The 19,105-nt window shown below is 42.3% G+C and overlaps 1 protein-coding gene across 5 annotated transcripts in view; it reads right to left on the reverse strand.

Moving 5' to 3' along the window:
* The window catches only part of dgki (diacylglycerol kinase, iota), a 62,779-nt gene that overhangs the window by 18,360 nt on the left and 25,314 nt on the right, over positions 1–19,105 (reverse strand). For 4 of the 5 annotated variants that reach the window (XM_069700383.1, XM_069700382.1, XM_069700381.1 and 1 more), the window contains exons 2-14: positions 16,524–16,632; positions 10,754–10,849; positions 8,116–8,190; positions 7,411–7,467; positions 7,203–7,268; positions 7,005–7,073; positions 6,077–6,193; positions 5,233–5,307; positions 4,639–4,734; positions 4,188–4,270; positions 3,769–3,829; positions 3,560–3,673; positions 284–409 (exon numbers count right to left, since the gene is read on the reverse strand). In XM_069700383.1, the coding sequence (XP_069556484.1) occupies positions 284–409; positions 3,560–3,673; positions 3,769–3,829; positions 4,188–4,270; positions 4,639–4,734; positions 5,233–5,307; positions 6,077–6,193; positions 7,005–7,073; positions 7,203–7,268; positions 7,411–7,467; positions 8,116–8,190; positions 10,754–10,849; positions 16,524–16,632 (1,144 nt within the window). The remainder of the gene's footprint in view (positions 1–283; positions 410–3,559; positions 3,674–3,768; positions 3,830–4,187; positions 4,271–4,638; positions 4,735–5,232; positions 5,308–6,076; positions 6,194–7,004; positions 7,074–7,202; positions 7,269–7,410; positions 7,468–8,115; positions 8,191–10,753; positions 10,850–16,523; positions 16,633–19,105) is intronic. The other variant, XM_069700380.1, reaches the window with a different exon arrangement.

Here is a 19,105-nt window from a genome sequence, read left to right on the forward strand (position 1 = left end):
CTAGATTAGTTATAGCCAAATTGTAGATGAGCTGCAAAAAAAAAAAAAATCACAGTAGAAAGTAATGCAACGACTTCTTCCACAACACAGAGCCAACATGGAAAACCTGAGAAAAAAAAAGCTCTAAACAGACTGGGATTTTAATTGGAGGATATAATGGAAAAAAACTAATAACTTGAACAATGTTATATCACATGGGAGGTCTTAACTTTTCCTCATTCTAACCTTGCCGTGTCCACACAATGTAATACATACAAAACACAAAGGCAAATTGCCTCCTGACCTTCTGCGTGCCCTCCTCTGGCTGAGCGGCGCTCTTCTCCACCAGGAGGTTCCACCTGTCGAGCTGCACCACCGAACCGTCCTCCACTTGACACAGAACCTTGGACACCGGCTCGTCGGTGTAACCCTGCAGCGGGAAGAAACAACAACAACAACAGACGGAGAGGACACATGCACAGTCAGCAGTTTAATATTTTTCTCAACATTATTCTTCTAAAATATGTCTGGTGGTACATGCTTACTTTTTATAATGTTATTTATTTGATCATAAATACTAGTATTTAATAATAATAATAATAACAACAGTGTTGAAGTCGAAGGCACTGAATAAATTACTTCCTGGTCCGTTTATGGCTCCTTTTATGTTAACTTAAAATTTACATTTAGACCCTACTGCCACCAATGTAGGTTTAGTTGGTAATAAGTTTGTTGACACCTGTATATTTTTTTTACTCACTTGGTTGCTCATAACATTTGTCTAAATGCTGTGATACAAATGCAGCATTAATCATTCAATTCAAGTTAGTCTGTAAAATAAGGCGTTTATGTTCTGAGGCTCACGTCTAAGGTAACTAGACGGCGCTTGAAAAGGATGAAAAAGACGAGGATGCAGAGTAAAGTGGGAGAAAGTGGAGATAAAGGATGGAGGAAGAGGTTGAGAGTGCTTGAGGACAGTGAGGAAGACGTGGAGAGAAGGAGGAAGAGGTGAGACGTGATTCCAGCTAAATCGTGTCTTCTATCCTTCCTGTCTCTTCTATCTATCGAACCATCAACCCTCCTCTGTCCTTCCCTCCATCACAGGTCCGTCTCAAGTACAGTATTTCATTTTTCCTTTGTGCTCTCCATCCTCTGCTTTGATTGTCTCTCTGCCTCTGGACAGTGTCAGGAAATCAATGTAGCGAGGACACACACACACACACACACACACACACACACACACACACACACACACACACAGGTGACAACAATCTGATGATAGTAGCACTCATCAGCAGAGCCTCCTGTGAGGTGCTCACCAGGTTCTGCTCACCTCGGAGGAAATGACACTGACTCACATTCATTTCCTGGAGATTTACCCGAAACCACAAACACCGATTCACAAACAAACCCTGAATTAATTATTCACTCTTAAATTAAATCATTTACACTATGGGACTGTTTTTTTTTTTTTTTTTTGTCCCAATGATGTGACGGTGCAAACAGTCCCCACAATATAATTAATACAAGGACACACACACACACAGCAGGGCTCACACTCAAACAGCAAGTCACAGGGACAATCACACTCACACAGAGAGAGGTGGAACAGATGCAGCAGTGAGTAACACAACGGAGTGTCAGAGAGGCGAGAGAGGAGGAGGAAGGGAGGAGGAGGAGGACGAAGAGAGGAGAGGTGGGAAGGAGAGAGAAGGGATGGAGAAAGGAAAGGAAAGGAAAGGAAAGGAAAGGAAAGGAAAGGAAAGGAAAGGAAAGGAAAGGAAAGGAAAGGAAAGGAAAGGAAAGGAAAGGAAAGGAAAGGAAAGGAAAGGAAAGGAAAGGAAAGGAAAAGAAAGGAAAGGAAAGGAAAGGAACTACAGATCCAAAATGAATAAAAAAAACCTGCAGTCAGAGATACCCGATGAAATAGAGGACACAAAGGACATCAATTACACTAATTACACAGAGATATGAATTTTCACTCAGCCCCGTCTCTCTCTCTCTCTCTCTCTCTCTCTCTCTCTCTCTCTCTCTCTCTCTCTCTCTCTCTCTCCATATCAGGACTTTTTCTACTCTGTACGTTCCAGAGCTGCCGAAGTCCTTCTGGTGTCCTTGATTCATCACTCAGCACGGCGCACGCTGAAGACTGTACAGCTCACTACACATTACGCAACCCTCCTCTTAATGTAAGATTCTAATCCAATGAGGTAGAACATGTTTCACATTATGTGAAAACCATCATGAAGAACCGCCGCGTTAACACTTCATGTTTTTTGAGTCATGCGGAGAAGTGTCTGATGTACTATCATCGCTGCGAGCCCACATAACTGATCCAAAGAAAAGTCTAATGAAAGAATGTGGGTGCTTGTGAAAGGTCTCCTCTTCTGTGTTGCAGTACGGTTATGCAATGTGTGTGTGTGTGTGTGTGTGTGTGTGTGTGTGTGTGTGTGTGTGTGTGTGTGTGTGTGTGTGTGTGTGTGTGTGTGTGTGTGTGTGTGTGTGTGTGTGTGTGTGTGTGTGTGTGTGTGTGTGTGTGTGTGTGTGTGTCAAGGGCCAGATTCTTGATACTTCAGCACTTCACCCTTTTTAGTAACAAACTGCAAGAACCTCCTCCTTCCTAAAGAAGATCGGTGCCTCGTGTTTCACTCTTTAAAGTTTCTGTAACTCGGTGCTGTGTGTGCGTGTCGATAAAGACCAAAGTCCAAAATTAAAGCAGAGGATTATAAAATATTCAAACTTTTAGGCCCCCCCCCAAATCCAGATTGGGATTGGTTCTTAGTCGTTATTTGGGGTCCTTTCCCATAATGCAACTGGACTGCAACCTGCGCATGTCTTTTGAACAGTCCAGGATGACCTCAGCAGGGCTTTGTTGGTTGTTTGTAGGGTGACGCTGGTGTTGCAGAGGTTAGATGACAACATCAATATAATCCAGATGTGAATGAAAATAATCTATTTGTTCCTTTTATAAAGAGATCAATCAAACGAATTGTCAATATTACCAGACTGTAAAATATCAGCAAAGTCATGTGGACTTCTAAACTCTTTGAAACGTATTAGTCTGAATTACTTAATGTGGTTCTGAGTGAACGGACAGTGGATTAAAATCAATTATCTGTCATTTCTATGATGTCAACGACAACTGAGCCACGCTTGTTCGATGCGTCGTGCTTCGCAGAGGTCAAACAGGGGTTAAAGGTCAGGGCTGAGAGGATGAGACGGACAGGAAGCTCTCTCAGACATCCTGGAACAGCGGGTGAGTTATTGTGTTGCTCCCAGAGGTGAGCAGTGGATATATTTTAGCTGCATATTAATGTCTGCAGATGTTGCACGACGCATACAATTGATTTTTGTAGTTATTAATCGAAGCTATACTTCCTCCTGCTTTTATGAACGCCTTGGAAGTGTTTTTGTTCATATACATGTCATAAATATCTAATTAACTAAAATAATAGTTGATATTTTATTTTTCTTAGCTGCATCTTAACTTTTGTGTGGAAGAGACACTCGTGAATGAAAACAGGGAGGATGAACGGCCGCATCCCGCCGCGCTCCCGTCACCTCTTCAAGGCTAGGAACTCACCCCGCCCCAGTTGAGCGTCCTGGCGAGGTCATTTCCTGTTCCCAGAGGAAGCACAGCGACCGGAGGCTGGGGATTCATCTGCAGCTCATCGAGAGTGGACAGGATCCACCCAACCTACGGGGGGGGGGGGACACACACGGGGGGGAAGCGTGAGCTCCAGAAGTTCAGGACAGAACGTAGATATTAGAAGTAGAAACGGAGAGTCTGACCGTGCCGTCCCCTCCGCAGGCCAGGATCCTCAGATTTGGCACTTTGCGATACAACTCCAACCTGCCGATTCACAAAATGCAGAACAATGTCCCCACAATGTAATAAATACAAAACACAAAGGCAAACTTCCTCCTGACCTTCTGCGTGCTGATCGGCGTTGAGTGGGTGCAATTTGTCCGAGTTTCACAATAACTGCTCAAAACCGCGAGCCGTGTATTTAAATAGAAAAGAGGATGATGACTAAAACTGGAGGAAGAAGATACTGCAGCAGTGGACTGCGATGAGAGAGGGATGTTGAAATGAAGATTTAAATAGGTAATTACGGACAACAGAAAAACACCGGTTTCGCTCTGAGTGCATTCTTTATACTCTAATGAATCACGAGTCTGCTCTGCTGTCCCCGGTGGAGGATACTCACGCCTCTCGCAGTCCACCATGAGACAGGTCGAAGACTTGACGAGGGTTCAAGATCCACATGAACATCTGTAACACCTTGGCACCCTGCAGAGAGAGAAAGAAACACGCATGAAAAACAGGATTCCCTCATAAAAATTGAATAAAAACGTATTTATGTGTGTAATTGTAATTTAAATCCGGCGTGATGCTATTATGAGGAAAAGGACTAAACAATTAAAAGTAAAATGACCTGCGACTAAATAGTGAACTAACTCAGTTCGTCTGACAAATCTAATCATATTTCATAACGGAGAGTAAAAACCACTGAACAATATTTGTCAGAATAATACAACTAGAAGCAACAACAAGCAGAAGCAGAAATTCTCTGAACCTACAGTTCAGGGTATAAAATAAATGACAGGAAGTTGCTCGTAGTTTGTCTCTTGGATAAAAAGAGTAAAATGTTCGCTGACCTGGTTGCCTCCACTCTTGGGATTGACAAAAACCAAGATGGGCTTCATGAGAGGAGAGGGGAGGGGCTTCACCATGAACGGACGCCATTTAGAGTCCTAAAAAAAATAAAAATCCAACAGACGGGCTAAATGTGACTCCACGTCTTTACATATCATGTTATGCATTTAGATGATTAATTGATTAGCTGAATAATATTTTAATAATTTAAATTAAGTGAAATAATTAGAACAAAGGGCAAAACAAAATACAGTTCATATGCAGGTGGTAGAGATAAAATATACAATAATAATGTATTTCAATAAACCAAATAATTACAACACAAATAGACAGAACCCTAAACCCATTTTTATTTAATAAGTCAAGAGATCATTACTTGCCCTTAAGGCCGACAAACCTCGTTGAGGTCAACACACGTTTTTATATTTTCTTTATGGCGTTTAATAAATGACACAAACATATACACATTTTTTTCGCATGTGTATTGACCACACGCTGGGTCAGGTGGAACACTTTTAGATCGGATGAAAGGTTAAAAAACAAAAACACTAAAAAAATACATGCGCACCAACAGTCTCTGTCATAATACTACTTACATCCAGTCCCTTCTTGCTCGTCCTTCGTTTGAAAGATGTCCGCTTTTTTCTTCTGGCAGAGTTTTTCAGAGAGCTCTTGAGTTCACACGCACACGTGCGCGCACACACACACACACACACACACACACACACACACACACACACACACACACGCACACACACACACAGAGAGAGAGAGAGTTCCGTGGTTACTTCACTGTCACTGTGTCCCTTGTGATGGTAATTAAAAGTGCAATGAAGCATGTGATGTGACTGAGGGATGTACAGTATGTGTGTGTGTGTGTGTGTGTGTGTGTGTGTGTGTGTGTGTGTGTGTGTGTGTGTGTGTGTGTGTGTGTGTGTGTGTGTGTGTGTGTGTGTGTGTGTGTGTGTGTGTGTGTGTGTGTGTGTGTGTGTGTGAGATAACAGAGACACAAGCCCAGAGTTCCCTCAGACAGATCAGAGATGTGTCAGTTCACATCCCATCATATCCTAAACACACACACACACACACACACACACACACACACACACACACACACACACACACACACACACACACACACACACACTGCAACATGCCTGCTTTTAGAGTTTTAAATTTAGATCCACCAAAGTCATTTCTCATTACTGTCAGGAAATGACAGCGAGTGAACTTTATCAACCAGCGGACTGACTGGTGAGGGAGCTCTGAGGTGGGAATGTGTGTATATATACATATTAGTGTGTGTGTGTGTGTGTGTGTGTGTGTGTGTGTGTGTGTGTGTGTGTGTGTGTGTGTGTGTGTGTGTGTGTGTGTGTGTGTGTGTGTGTGTGTGTGTGTGTGTGTGTGTGTGTGTGTGTGTGTGTGTGTGTGTGTGTACACCTGTGGTTTCCTGACTTTGATGATCCAGGAGGGAGGTACGATGACTCCAGCGTGGGCCCCCAGTGAACACGGTTCTTCTATCTGGTGCAGCATGAAACACGTCACCTTGTTGTGGAACTAGAAGAGTAAATAAAAAAAGAAAAGATTCCTTATTTATTACTTTTATTGATCAACGCTTAAACTGAGCAACCGTCACCCTTAATGCTTTTAAAGGATCATTCCACCAAACGTGTCCCCATCACACTCGATACTCCTCAAACTGTCCGTTTTCGAGTGAAAACGTTCACGGTGCAGTCTGTGGATTATCCACATCATTTATCCATTGTTTCCACAAGACTACAGAAATATACATTAAAGCCTCTTATAAAGGCATCAAACCACCCACAGATATGATGACAGTAGGACACGCCTACTTTTCACGTCTACGAAAAAAGTTCCTGAATTCAGATTTTTTTTAATATATATATATAAAATCTTCAACAAAGAACCGAGCAGCAGAATGAAATATATGATTAACATCGGTGTGTTGCTGTAGAGCCACTGTCAGTCCTCTGGCTCCAGCCTCGAGATGGATTATTGATTAATTATGAGTCCACGGTTTGTTTTGTTTGATGGCTGTATTAGAGAGATGGCAGGAAATGAAGAGAGGGAGGGAGAGATGCAGGACAATGTACAACAAATGTCCCCCCCAACAAATGGTAAATTGCTATTAGGCCCTTTTAACAGAAGGGAGTCTGTGACCTTCGAGTTAATGTGGAAATGATGATAAATACTTTTATTAAAATACAGATGGACTGATGTACAGAAACTTCCCGTCGCAGCGCAGATCGCGGAGGTCATTCAAATGAAAATAAACATTATTTATATGATGGCATGAGACATTTTTGCTTTACTCTACGGAGAGAAATAGAGACGATGAATTACTTACAGCCTGTTTACACCAGGAACAACTGATGGCGATGATTTCTTTACTGTGGAAGAACTTCTGTTGGAAACTCTGCAGAGACACAATGACGTACGCTGAGGTAGTCTGTAGTAATAAGGACATTTCTGTGTGTGTGTGTGTGTGTGTGTGTGTGTGTGTGTGTGTGTGTGTGTGTGTGTGTGCGCGTGTACGTACGCTCACCTTTCCACACTGTCTGCACTTCCCCTCCTGTCGTCGTCTGTGCACCCAGTGATGTCTCAGTACGTTCTGCGGTCACAGAGAGGAAAGATTTTTCTTTCTCACACAGTCCAAACAAAAAAAAAAAAGAAAAGAAAGATTCCTGCTCTCTCACGACGCCTGGTCGTCACGCAGGTGTTTACACGACCGGAGACACACCAGCGCCACTTACGTCTCTGAGGCAGCGGGATCCTCCCTCTCTGAAGGTTGGCTTACATCGGAAGTTGATCTGGAGAGAAGACGGAGGAACAAAGACGATACATGAGGGAAAAATAGTGGCACAAAATACCAAATAATGTCCGTTTTATTCCACGTAGTATTTGTACCAATATTTGTGCATATATAAGAGCTACATATAATCTGCATTAATGGCATGTCCAAAAAGTGCTGCAGATTAACTGTGTGTATTATGTTTGACGAATATCTTGGGAGTTTTGGTCACTTTGATTAAATCTAATCAAAACTACTCAGGAAATAATCATGTCTAATGTCCACATTTAATAAAAAGTATAAAAATAACTGAATAAAAATCTATTATTTTGTCATATTGTATAAAACTAGACAGAAAATCACAGCATTGTAAAAACTGCAGAATAGACTTAATATTTCTGCAGTGAACATCATTTGTCCAAAGAACAGGTTACCCATCATGCATCTGTTTGCTCTCATTTTAAGCATAAACGGGCTTCAACAGAACTCAGCAGGAACAATGATGTCGGGAAACTCAATTTTCAGAAATAACTGTCAGACCTGAGGGATGAACAGTGTGTGTGTGTGTGTGTGTGTGTGTGTGTGTGTGTGTGTGTGTGTGTGTGTGTGTGTGTGTGTGTGTGTGTGTGTGTGTGTGTGTGTGTGTGTGTGTGTGTGTGTGTGATACCTTTTCTAGCTGCTCTATGCAGCCGGTGTGAACAACGATCTTACATGCTGCACATTTCCTCCTGGGGGCCGACTTCTTAAAGGAGATACAGAGCACAGAGGGCAGAGTAAGAAACACACACACACACACACACACACACACACACAACAAACACAGGCAGCGTAAAAACACGCACATAAAAGCACACAGACCCACAAACGCACACAGTGTGATGGGCTCAAGTAGCCCCGACGTTTTACCTCTCTTCAGCTAAAAAAGCTTCAACAGCATAGTGACACGGCAGGCAAAGAGTTTATCTAACTATACCAGTAATTAGCACACAACCTGCTAAGTTAAATTTTCTTTTTCTTTCAGTGACCACTAATGCTACCAAACACACACACACACACACACACACACACACACACACACACACACACAAGCATGGAAAATATTATATTTTGCTAAAGGGCAACTAAACTTTGAATATGCGAACATATTTTCATGATATTTCATGACTGGGCCCAAAAATATGATCAAATTCCCTGATTGGAAAATATTTGTTCTAAATTCTCTGGAGCCGCAGGAACTCTGCAATTAATTGACAAAGCGTTCTCAGCTGCGTCCCTCAGGTGGCCTTCATGACGAGGACCAAATCGGGTGGGAATTTCTTTCTTATGTCACCCACGACTTGTTAAAGCAATCTCAGATTCCACTGAGGTTAGCTTATCCTTTTCAAAATTGATCGAATTAAAACCACAACAGAGGTTTTTAAAATGGTTTTCATTGTGAAATTATTTCCGCTGCAGCTCGATCTTATTGTCCGCGTCCTCACACACTCGCTGTAATCGGCGACCACCGGTGGAGGTGCACAGATATGTCATCACACTACTGTGAGAATTAAAGGTTGTTTCTCAGCTCTGCGTTTCCAGGTGTTCATCGTGAGAGGCGTGGGGACGGACAGAAGGTCCACAATACCTATAATTTAAACACTTTCTGCTCAGTTGTGGTTAATGACACCGAAGAGCCCTTTTAACGCCGCTCTCAGAGGGAATTTCTTGGCTGCTTTGTAGACGCGGTTCATCTGAATGTGAGAGGGGCATCCTCTTTAAAATAACAGTTAATTACTAGACTGCAACACGGTCCATTTCCAGAAACACTGGGACCACCTGGTCTGTCAGTGAACATGAACTACGAAGGACCACGATATGACCCAACTGAATTTCTTGCATTTTACTTTGGTAAAAACGTGGAGATTTAAATTAGTGCTTTGCATGCACAGCAATGAAATCTCAAACTATTATTTTTTTTTTCACTCCTTTAATGTGAAATCTAACGTTACCGCTGCTGCAATCAACTGTTGCACCGCGCCGGTAATCCTCTGAGTGTAATGCCTGGCTGGTGTCCAGCGTCGGCCCGGTGTTTTGACAGGCTGCACCTGGCTGCCCGCAGATTACCTCGGTATTACCGGCTACCGAGTCCACATCACCTTATCGCGCCTTTTACCGAATTGACGCGATGTCTGCTCTGAAGACGCACGAAGGAGACGGTGAACCGCAGGAAACGCACCAGAATCAGCTGACGGGATTAACTTTGCTTAAATCCAGATGATTTCATGACGAAATATGAAATAATTCAAAATCCGGTTTAAATAAACTGACTGCATTTTCCTTTCATCATTCAAACAATGTAGTGATTTCTTTGTTGTCGTGTGTATGCTAGGTAACCAGAGGAGTGCACGAAATCTCCTCGCGCTGCCGAGAGGTCTATTTTAATTTCTAATTCAGCAACAATGACACGGCACAATAGCGGGTTTTTTTGTGCTCGCCTCCCTCCCCGCTGCGTGCCGCTCTGTTTCTCTGTCTGTCGACAAACAGTAATAAAAACTGTTTCTGTGTTTTGGGTGGATAACAACAAAAGACAAACTGTTTATTCTAATGTATGCAGGGAGGAGGCGTGGAAGAGAAATTCCACACGGCAACTGTAACTCAGCATGTAAAAGCTCTCCAGTGGGGTCGACTAGCGGATTTCTATTGGTTTTAATCAATATGACAGTTTACCTGACATATGACGTAGTTATAAATCTGATTCGTGCACATCACACACAACTTATCACATTAAAAATATATATTTAGGAAGTGAATACAGTGAATATTGCAAAAAAAAAAAAAAAATGCAATTAAAAAAAAAAAAGATTTGAAAACATTTTAATCGATTTTTTGTTTGTTTCCGTTTTCACCAAATTATGTATGATTAAAAGTTGTCATGTGATTTTTTTTTATTTATTTTTTTAAACTTAATTAAAGCTGCTTCTTTAGTACGATTTAGCTTCCTGACCTCCCCCTGTTACATCATGTTTTTATGGAAGCAAATTAATTAGTTTATATAATACAAATATTAGTTTTGACAGATTTGACAGTTTGCTTGGACTTAAAGTCTTAATGTAATAATTTAATAAAGTCAAAGAGGTTAGATTAGAAAAAAAATCTTAGAAAAACAGCCACTCAGGAGCTCATACAAGACTTCAGGGCATTTTTACTAATAAGATATATAACAAGAGAAGCACTCTGTCTTTCACTGTAACACACACACACACACACACACACACACACACACACACAGAGAGAGGCGTGGTCGGTGTGGAGTGAACACTACTCACTGCAGTCTTTAGAAGGCAGGCGTCCTCTCCCAGATAACACAGCTCTCCTGAGCAACTCGTCTCCATCCACAGGTGATCTCCATTCACCGCGTTCTCCTGCAGCCAAGGAGGAATAAATAATCAGATAATAACTCGCATTGTCCTCGTGCACGTCTCACTCTCGCTCTTTTACCACCACTGATTATTTTCCAGTCAAATCAAACTGCTGCCGTATGCACATAAACACTCGGCAGCGAGCGCGGTCAACAAGTGTGTCAAGCACATAATTGCCGCTGCTGAGTAGGTGGGTAATTTCACAGTGCGTGTTATCAAGGTGCTAATCAGGGGCTACCGACTCGCGTGCAAACACACACCTACATAAACACGCATCCGTGCATATATACTGATCAGGTTGTAACATTAAGATCATTAACAGGTGAAACATTAAGTGTAATGCAAAAAAAAAAAAAAAAAAAAAAAAAAGTTTGTCAACACAATTCATTTTAAATGGGAGGGGCAAAATATTAGGAACACCTCTCGGTTATTATGACCAAGTACAGGTAGACAGCAACGCAAATTACAGCCTCAGAAATGACCGTTAATATAGATTTAACACCTCTCTCAATCAGAATGAATAAGAACAGAACATTATAGTCAGTAGTTTTAACATTATGGTGTATGTTGTATGTGTGTTATTGTATATATTAACAGATATTACATGTGTGCACAGACATTTAACAGCTGACTGATTTACTGAAGATGTGGGTTTCATCGAAGAATGAATTATTGGCCCTTGGAGTTACTGATTTCTTTTACTTATTATTATTTTACATACTTTGGTAGTTAAATCAATTGCATTTCTTTTTTTTAATTCATTTAGTGTTTTTCAGTTGTCTCTTGTCCTACGAGTACAGGCTGATGATAAGCGACCGACTGGCCAACTAAAGCACCTTAAAACGGAACCTCGGTAAATCAACCGCTGAGCGTTTATTAATGAGTGATTACGTGCAATGATTACGTATGTGCTGTGTGTGTGTGTGTGTGTGTGTGTGTGTGTGTGTGTGTGTGTGTGTGTGTGTGTGTGCGTGCGTCTCGTGCAGAGCGATAAAGGACAGCGATGACGTGTTGGAGGTGTCCCTGTAGACAGAGCCCGGAGGAAATCTCAGATGTGGGCCCATAACTGTTTGTCTACTTACACCTTCCTATTAATAAAACAGCAAATCTGATTTACTATTCATTATTGATGCCTGAATCATTTAGTGCCAAAACTGTCACAGATTATTACTAAAACATTTTACATATTCATTACACAGGATGTAATTTTCCGCACTGTTTCTTACAGGACTAAGTGGCTACTATAAAATCTGTTTGAACAGGATCGTGCATTTTGGGTTTTATAAAAAAAGAATAAAAAAAGGAAGCTTTGTTTAATTTTGAAAGTCATATAAAGAACTAATAGATTGTGTTTTGATAGGTATTTGTAGTTAGCGGATCTTTTTGGATGAGTACAGATGTTCAGTTACCGCTAAACATCCTGGAAATAATCTCTGCCTGACTATTCTGGGATGTTCGAGGAAAAAGTGACTGATTGCAGAAAATTTAGTTGACCTTTTTCTGATAAAATGTCTCTTGTAAATGATTAAAGATTTATTTTTCATTTCCTTACAAGATCACAAGCTGCTTGAGATTGCAGGTTGTGCCACAATTGAAATAAAACGTGATTTGTGTTCGTCTTTGTCTGGTGAAATACCTTCGTAAATGGCATTTTTTTTTTATTATGAATTTCAGTGGAAATAAAAATACCAGGTGAAGTTTTTGCTTCACTTCTTGAGTATTGCTGTGTAATGTGCAGAGTTGTACTTCTCCATAGCGTTTTGACATTTCCCCGAGCACTGGGACATTTCAAAGCAGGAAGCATTTTAAAATTGCTGTGATTCATTATTTCATAAATAAACTCCATTAAAATTCCTTGAAGTTGCATCTCATGTAGTCGTGATACATAAAACCGTCTTTCCCATGCTGAGTTACGAAGGCATTTTATGGTAATGATCAAAAAGAATAAAAGAATATAGATGATCGGGGTCCAAGCAAACTGCGAGCAGTACCCTGCACACACTGCAGCATTGTTGACCAGTTGTCCAGCAGTGGTTTCAAACCATTGACACATCAAACTTTATCCTTCAACCCAGTTATATTTTGTTGTTCTCCTCTTGTGAACAAACATGCACAGTATCCAGAAAACGGAAACTGCACATCGATCATCTCCGCATTTATTGTTGAAATCGTATTTAAAAACTTTTTTTTTATGTTCAGAAGTTACAATACTGATACTGCAACTTCAAAATACAGTAAAGTTTCTATTTCACACTTAAAACACAAGCACTGTAACCATAGATACAGTACCTGGAAATAGCAGTGTTTTATCAGTTAATATTACTACTACCGTCACCAAAGATACAGAATTATTTTATTTTTTTACAGTAACTTACTGCCAGCAGTTGACAAGTAACCAACTATGATTTGTTTTACAGCAAGTTACTTGTCAGTTGCTGCATGTTAGTAACACATTTTTTTACAGTGTAGGATATGACATGAATTTTAAAGTTTTAAAATGGTTTTGCATCACTAGGGCCCATTTAGAATGCCCCGCCCCTTTATGCTGAGAGTCCAGCTGCTCCCCTGGAAACACGATGATGTCACAACATTCGTGATCATCGATATCAGAACCTTCGGAACGTACCTAAAGACTCAACATACGCTCGGTTTTTTTCGCACCGTTCCTGAAACTTCGCAGACATCACGATGAACAACAACTCTGCACAGGAGAGTAGCACTTCCAGCACTTCCAGCACTTCCAGCACTTCCAGCACTTTCAGTACTTCAAGCACTAACAGCACTGCCAGTAGGACCAAGGGCACGATAAGATGGGCCAGTCCTGACCTTCAGACCTCCACAAAAAGGTCAAGGGCCTCTGTTGATGGACCTGACAGCTCAGAGGAACCGGCGGGCCCGTCTAGCAAAAGGAGCCGCCGGGACCGTTGGGAGGATGATGAGGAGGCTGCATCGTCCTCAGTCCAGGGCCAACGTAAGCCCATGATGTGAAATTACACACGGGAGGAGTTATAATCAGTTCACGTTCTGCAGATTTAAATATAACGGGCAGAACGGGTATTCACAAAGTGGAGACTACTTCCAAGATTGGGAATTATCCAGATATCAAAAGGACAGAGTTCAAAGAATTGAGTTTTTATTAACCTTCATTGTTTTGGGGAGGAGACAGACATCCCAAAACCTGCACTATCAAACCAAAACTATCTGAATAAAAAGATATCGAAAGAAGAAACATGTTTATTTATAAGTGAACTCGTTGGTAGATGTTTTTTTTCTTCACTTTTTTGCTTATAAAGAAAGCTAATAGGTTTTATTATGATGGAGGTTTCAAATGCCTGTGACGCTCACCAAGCCGACGTCTTTCTGTTTTTTCTCGTACATAGACGGCAGCAACGATAACGAGGTTTTTAAAGTAGCTGTGCGAGGCGGTCTGAGAGGAGCCGCTGACGATGCGGAAGCACCGAGCAAGAGACATGAAACAGTAGCTGAGCGCAGAGGTAAGTACTCTGATTAATGAAGGGCTCGGCTTGATGCCGGGGTTATGTGAACCTTTATATTAGGTATAGTACAGGTTCATGTTAAAAGTTCAGTTAGATGGCGGACAATGTCATCATTGACGTTCCTGACAACTGCAGTGAAGCTAAACATATGCGTGTTTGTTTTCAGCAAAATTTACCACAAAATACAAAGAGTTGGATCAACTCGGCAAAGGAGGCTTCGCGACCGTCTTCGCCGGCTACCGTCGACATGACCGCTTACCAGTAAGTGCTGCACACGCATATCAACACGCATAAAAAAAAATAAAAAATGTTCAAGACGCGCTAACCAAAGTCCTCTTCGTATTTCGTAGGTAGCCATCAAACACATACTGAAAGAGAACATCGTCCGCAAAGAAAGGGTACGTGGGCAACACCGAGTACTGCCGCAGTCGTCACTTTTTACGGATGAATTATTGCTGGATGACGGTTGTCGATTTATCTCTCTGTCCATCAGGGCAAGAACGGGAAGATGGTGGCCTCGGAAGTGGCCGTGTTGTTGAAACTGGACGAAGAAAAAAACAGTTCAGAGGGGGAATGTGGATACGTGTTGCTGCTGGACTGGTACGACCTGCGCAAGGAACTGGTTCTGATCCTGGAGAGACCGACGCCCTCCGAGGACCTCTGTCACTACATGCTCTGCAAAGGGGAGCCCATGCAGGAGGAAGAGGCCAAGGTAAGCTGCCGTTCGGGGTCTCGGGATCCTTGCGAGTCACCGCCATCGACGCACTTTCTCGTCTTAATTCCTCCTCTCTCTCTCTCTTTCCGTTTCCCCTCTTAGAATATCGTCAAACAGCTGGTCGATGCAACCAAACGGCTTCAGGACCAGAACGTGTGTCATCAGGACATTAAGTTAGACAACATCCTGATCGAGACGGGCGTCAGCCTTCCACGCGTTCGCCTCATAGACTTCGGTCTGAGCTGCTTCGTCAAGAAACGCTCGTTATACAGCAGTTACCGAGGTACGATGACAACTTCCACGTCAGCTTTTCACTGATTTATCAATGCGAGTTGTTTTTTTTCTTTCCCCAACAACACCTTCCCTCCCTCATCCTCACCATCTTATTGTTGTTTTTGGTGTTTTCTAGGCGCCCATTCACACATCCCACCAGAGTGCGTTGGTGGTAACAGCTACAGGGCGCACCCCATCACGGTGTGGCAGCTGGGAGTCACCCTGTTCGAGTTGCTCAACGCGAGGCAATTTTCCACCTTCCGGTTCTTTGTCGATTTAATACCGTTCAACTGTGACCACATAAGCGACGGTAAGTAAATCGCCCAACATACTCGAACCTGTCGGCGGGCACAAAATCTGTTCGTTGTTGTTCACATTCTGTCGTCGTCATTCTTCTTTCTCTCCAGAGTGCTACGATTTCCTCTGGTCGTGTTTGAACCCAACGCCCGAGAATCGTCCCACGCTGGATCAGCTAAAGGGTCACCCGTGGCTTAATGGACCACAATAGAGGTTCAGCTGCAGTTCCGGGAAGTTTCCTCCCATTTTCCCATCAGGATTTGTGCTTTGAAACCTCATCAGTGGCATTTCACCCATGTAACAAAAAAAACAAAAAAAACTTTAATTAAAATAAAACCCAATGAATTCGGGTTTTTTTTAATTTTTTTTAAATTTTTTACAGTACAATGGTTGCCAGTTGGCCATTTCACACCTCGACAAGTTTTTTGTTTTATTCCAATTTGTTGGCTAACAACAATAATAATTCCTTGCATTAAGTGAGGGCCTTCACACCACTCGGTGCTCGGGCTCTAATAATAATAATAATAATAACAAAGATAGGAGAGTTCCTTGCTGCTATGTTGCTTGGACCCATAAAAATGGCTGCCTTTTAAAAAAAAAAATGATTTCCACATGAACATACGGCTGTTGAAGCCAGTCTGCTGACAAATCTGTCAGTAAGAAAATCCAAATGTAAGAGTGACTCACCCCGACAGAAGAGAAACAACATGGACCTGGACAAATATCCTTATGTGCAGTATTTGGAGCCGTATCAATGTACTAATGTAGAGTTTTGTTCATGTGTGAGTCTGCATGTGTGAAATCGAGCAAAAACATCAAAAGTATAATGTAATAAATACATAAGAACAAGAGAGGAGGGCAGAAATCTGATCGGGAGCGTGTGTGCATGTCTGACCGTCCAGTCCACGCAGGTACGGAGCTCCTTGTTGGGGCCGTTGGACGCAGGAGGCAGCGAGGGCTGCGGTGGACCGAGGTAATGGAGGCCCGAGCGGGAGATCGCCTTCCTAGGAAGAAACAAACAACAACAACAACAACAACAAAAAGCACTCAGTTATCGTTATTACAGACGGCCGCCGAGACGGACGCACAAACTCAGCACAGCCATACTTTGCCGGTGACACAGCTCTCTCTCTCTCTCTCGGCACAGAGCGGCTGAATCCCAGAGAGAAAATTAGATCTCGGTATGATTTAATATGCAAATTTATTATTCATATTATGAGAGCGCATTTGAGCAGGCTCAGCTGGAGATATATAGATATATATATATATATATATATATATATATATCTATATATAGATATATATATGTGGTTGAGGAGAGCTGGGAACAGCTTGGAGGAAGAGACTGCCAGAAGCACGTCGGGGATGACGAGAAAGTCGGAGACAGATCGGTTCTGTCAGAAGATGACTCAGCACGTCATGTTTAAAGGCTCGGACTCTTCCCCAGCTCTACTTCCTGTTTTCTTGTTTAGATGTTCATCTACTTCTGTTTTTAATTTTTTTTTTTTTGCCGCAACCCACATCCTCGGCCATCTTCTGCAAATAAAGAGCGCAATACTCGCCATCACCCCCGCCCCCTCCCACCGCAGCCACATGAACCCACTGCTCCCTTCACATCATTATCTGCCTGCATGTTCATCGACCGACTGCTCATCCAGCATCTACACGTTCAGCTTTTTAAAACAAGGGGTTAATGGGAGAGAACGTCTCTTTCTCTTCAACGCGATTATCTCCAAAACGCCTCGATGGCATCTCTTCAAATTTGGCACGAACGTTCACTGTTCCAAGCGTGGGCCGATTTTGATTATTTATTTATTTTTTGGGTGGAGGGGGGGGGGGGGGGGTCAAAAGTCAACGTCGCTGTAACCTCACGTCCATCCCAACCTCAAATTTCTTAAAATTTGGTACGAATGTTTACTTGGACTTAAGGATGAACTGATAAGAGTTTAGGAGGTCAGAGGTCAAGATCCCCGTGACTCTCATGTCCTCCCATTCTTGTGATCACCGTATCTCAGGAATGCTTTCAGGGAATCGTCTTCACATTTAGGACAAATGGAAGTTTTCTTAAAATTTGGCACGAGAAAGAGGTTAGGGGGTCAAAGGTCAAGGTCAGTGACCTCCCACTGCTGTCAACTCTGTGCGTAACAAACACCTCGAGTGAAGCTCTTCAAACGCGACACAAACATTTAGACCCGAAGATGAACCGATTACATGTTGGTGACCAAAGGGTCAAAGGTCACCGTTACCTCACGTAGTGATTGTTCAGATCTTCCAGGCTCTCTGGTTGAAGATATGTGTGAAGCATCCACATTTTATAATTTGCAGCAACATATATATTTCAAGCATCATCTGCTGTCGTAGCGACAGATCTATGTTTTTACTGGCTAAGAAACCATATTTTAAGTTTTTTTTATATTTGGGTGTGCAATACAGGAAACAACAACCCATCCAACATTAGTTAATGCTAAATTGTAGAGATCAGGAAAATGTAAAAATTCCTGCACTGGAAGGCAGTGTGTTTAATAAGCACCACTTTTATAGTGAACTGGTAATTATGGGAATGAACACAGGTGTAGGTAGGTGTGTGTGTGTGTGTGTGTGTGTGTGTGTGTGTGTGTGTGTGTGTGTGTGTGTGTGTGTGTGTGTGTGTGTGTGTGTGTGTGTGTGTGTGTGTGTGTGTGTGTCTGTCAGTGGGTGTCTGTCAGTGGAAAAGGTTGCACAGTGAGCATCTGACCCCACTGTTGAAAGTTTCAGTGGCCGTCTGTCTAAAATTATCAACCAGGACAAAGAGGAGTCCACTTACACGCCCTGTAACTTGATGACACACCCTGACACACACGCACACACACACACACACACACACACACACACACACACACACACTCAGGACACCTGGGATAAAAATAGCATTGCGTGGGTGACAACAGCACAAATGCAAGGACGTATGGTGACTGGACATACGCCACATAAAACGGGGGGACGACACACAAACACGCGCAAAATTATCTAAACTACGCTATATTCAGAATTTCTGAGAAATGTGTATTTGGACTGAATGATTAAAAGGTTCGTTCTCTTTATTTTACAACTCCGGTCTTATTTCTAATGTTTCAGTCCTTTTGCTTTTGGTGACATTATATTCGTAACCTTCGGCGCTGATCTTTGAGGACACGGCAACGCGCTAAAACCGAGTCCATTAGGAGAAGTAACACAAGCGGCCAGACGATCAGCCGGGCTGCGAACACACCCCGAGCTTTATTCGAAACGCTTATTCGGAAGCGAAACCAAAAGGCAGAAAGTGAAATGTTTAAAACATGTGAACATTCCTCACGTTAAAAAACAAAACAAAGTAAAGACGCTGCAGTTGTTGTTTTTGGTTTTGTAGGTGTTCTCCCACATCAACGCTGAACGAGTGCCGAAAGGGGTTCGGTTACAACTCGTCTAATTGGGTGAACTGTTAGAAATGTCGGCTAAAAC

The sequence above is a fragment of the Brachyistius frenatus genome, unplaced genomic scaffold (genome assembly GCF_029030835.1).
Source record: "Brachyistius frenatus isolate BFR_SWC_R1_liver_20210118 unplaced genomic scaffold, ASM2903083v1 Contig_33, whole genome shotgun sequence".
NCBI classification, from domain to species: Eukaryota; Metazoa; Chordata; class Actinopteri; family Embiotocidae; genus Brachyistius; species Brachyistius frenatus.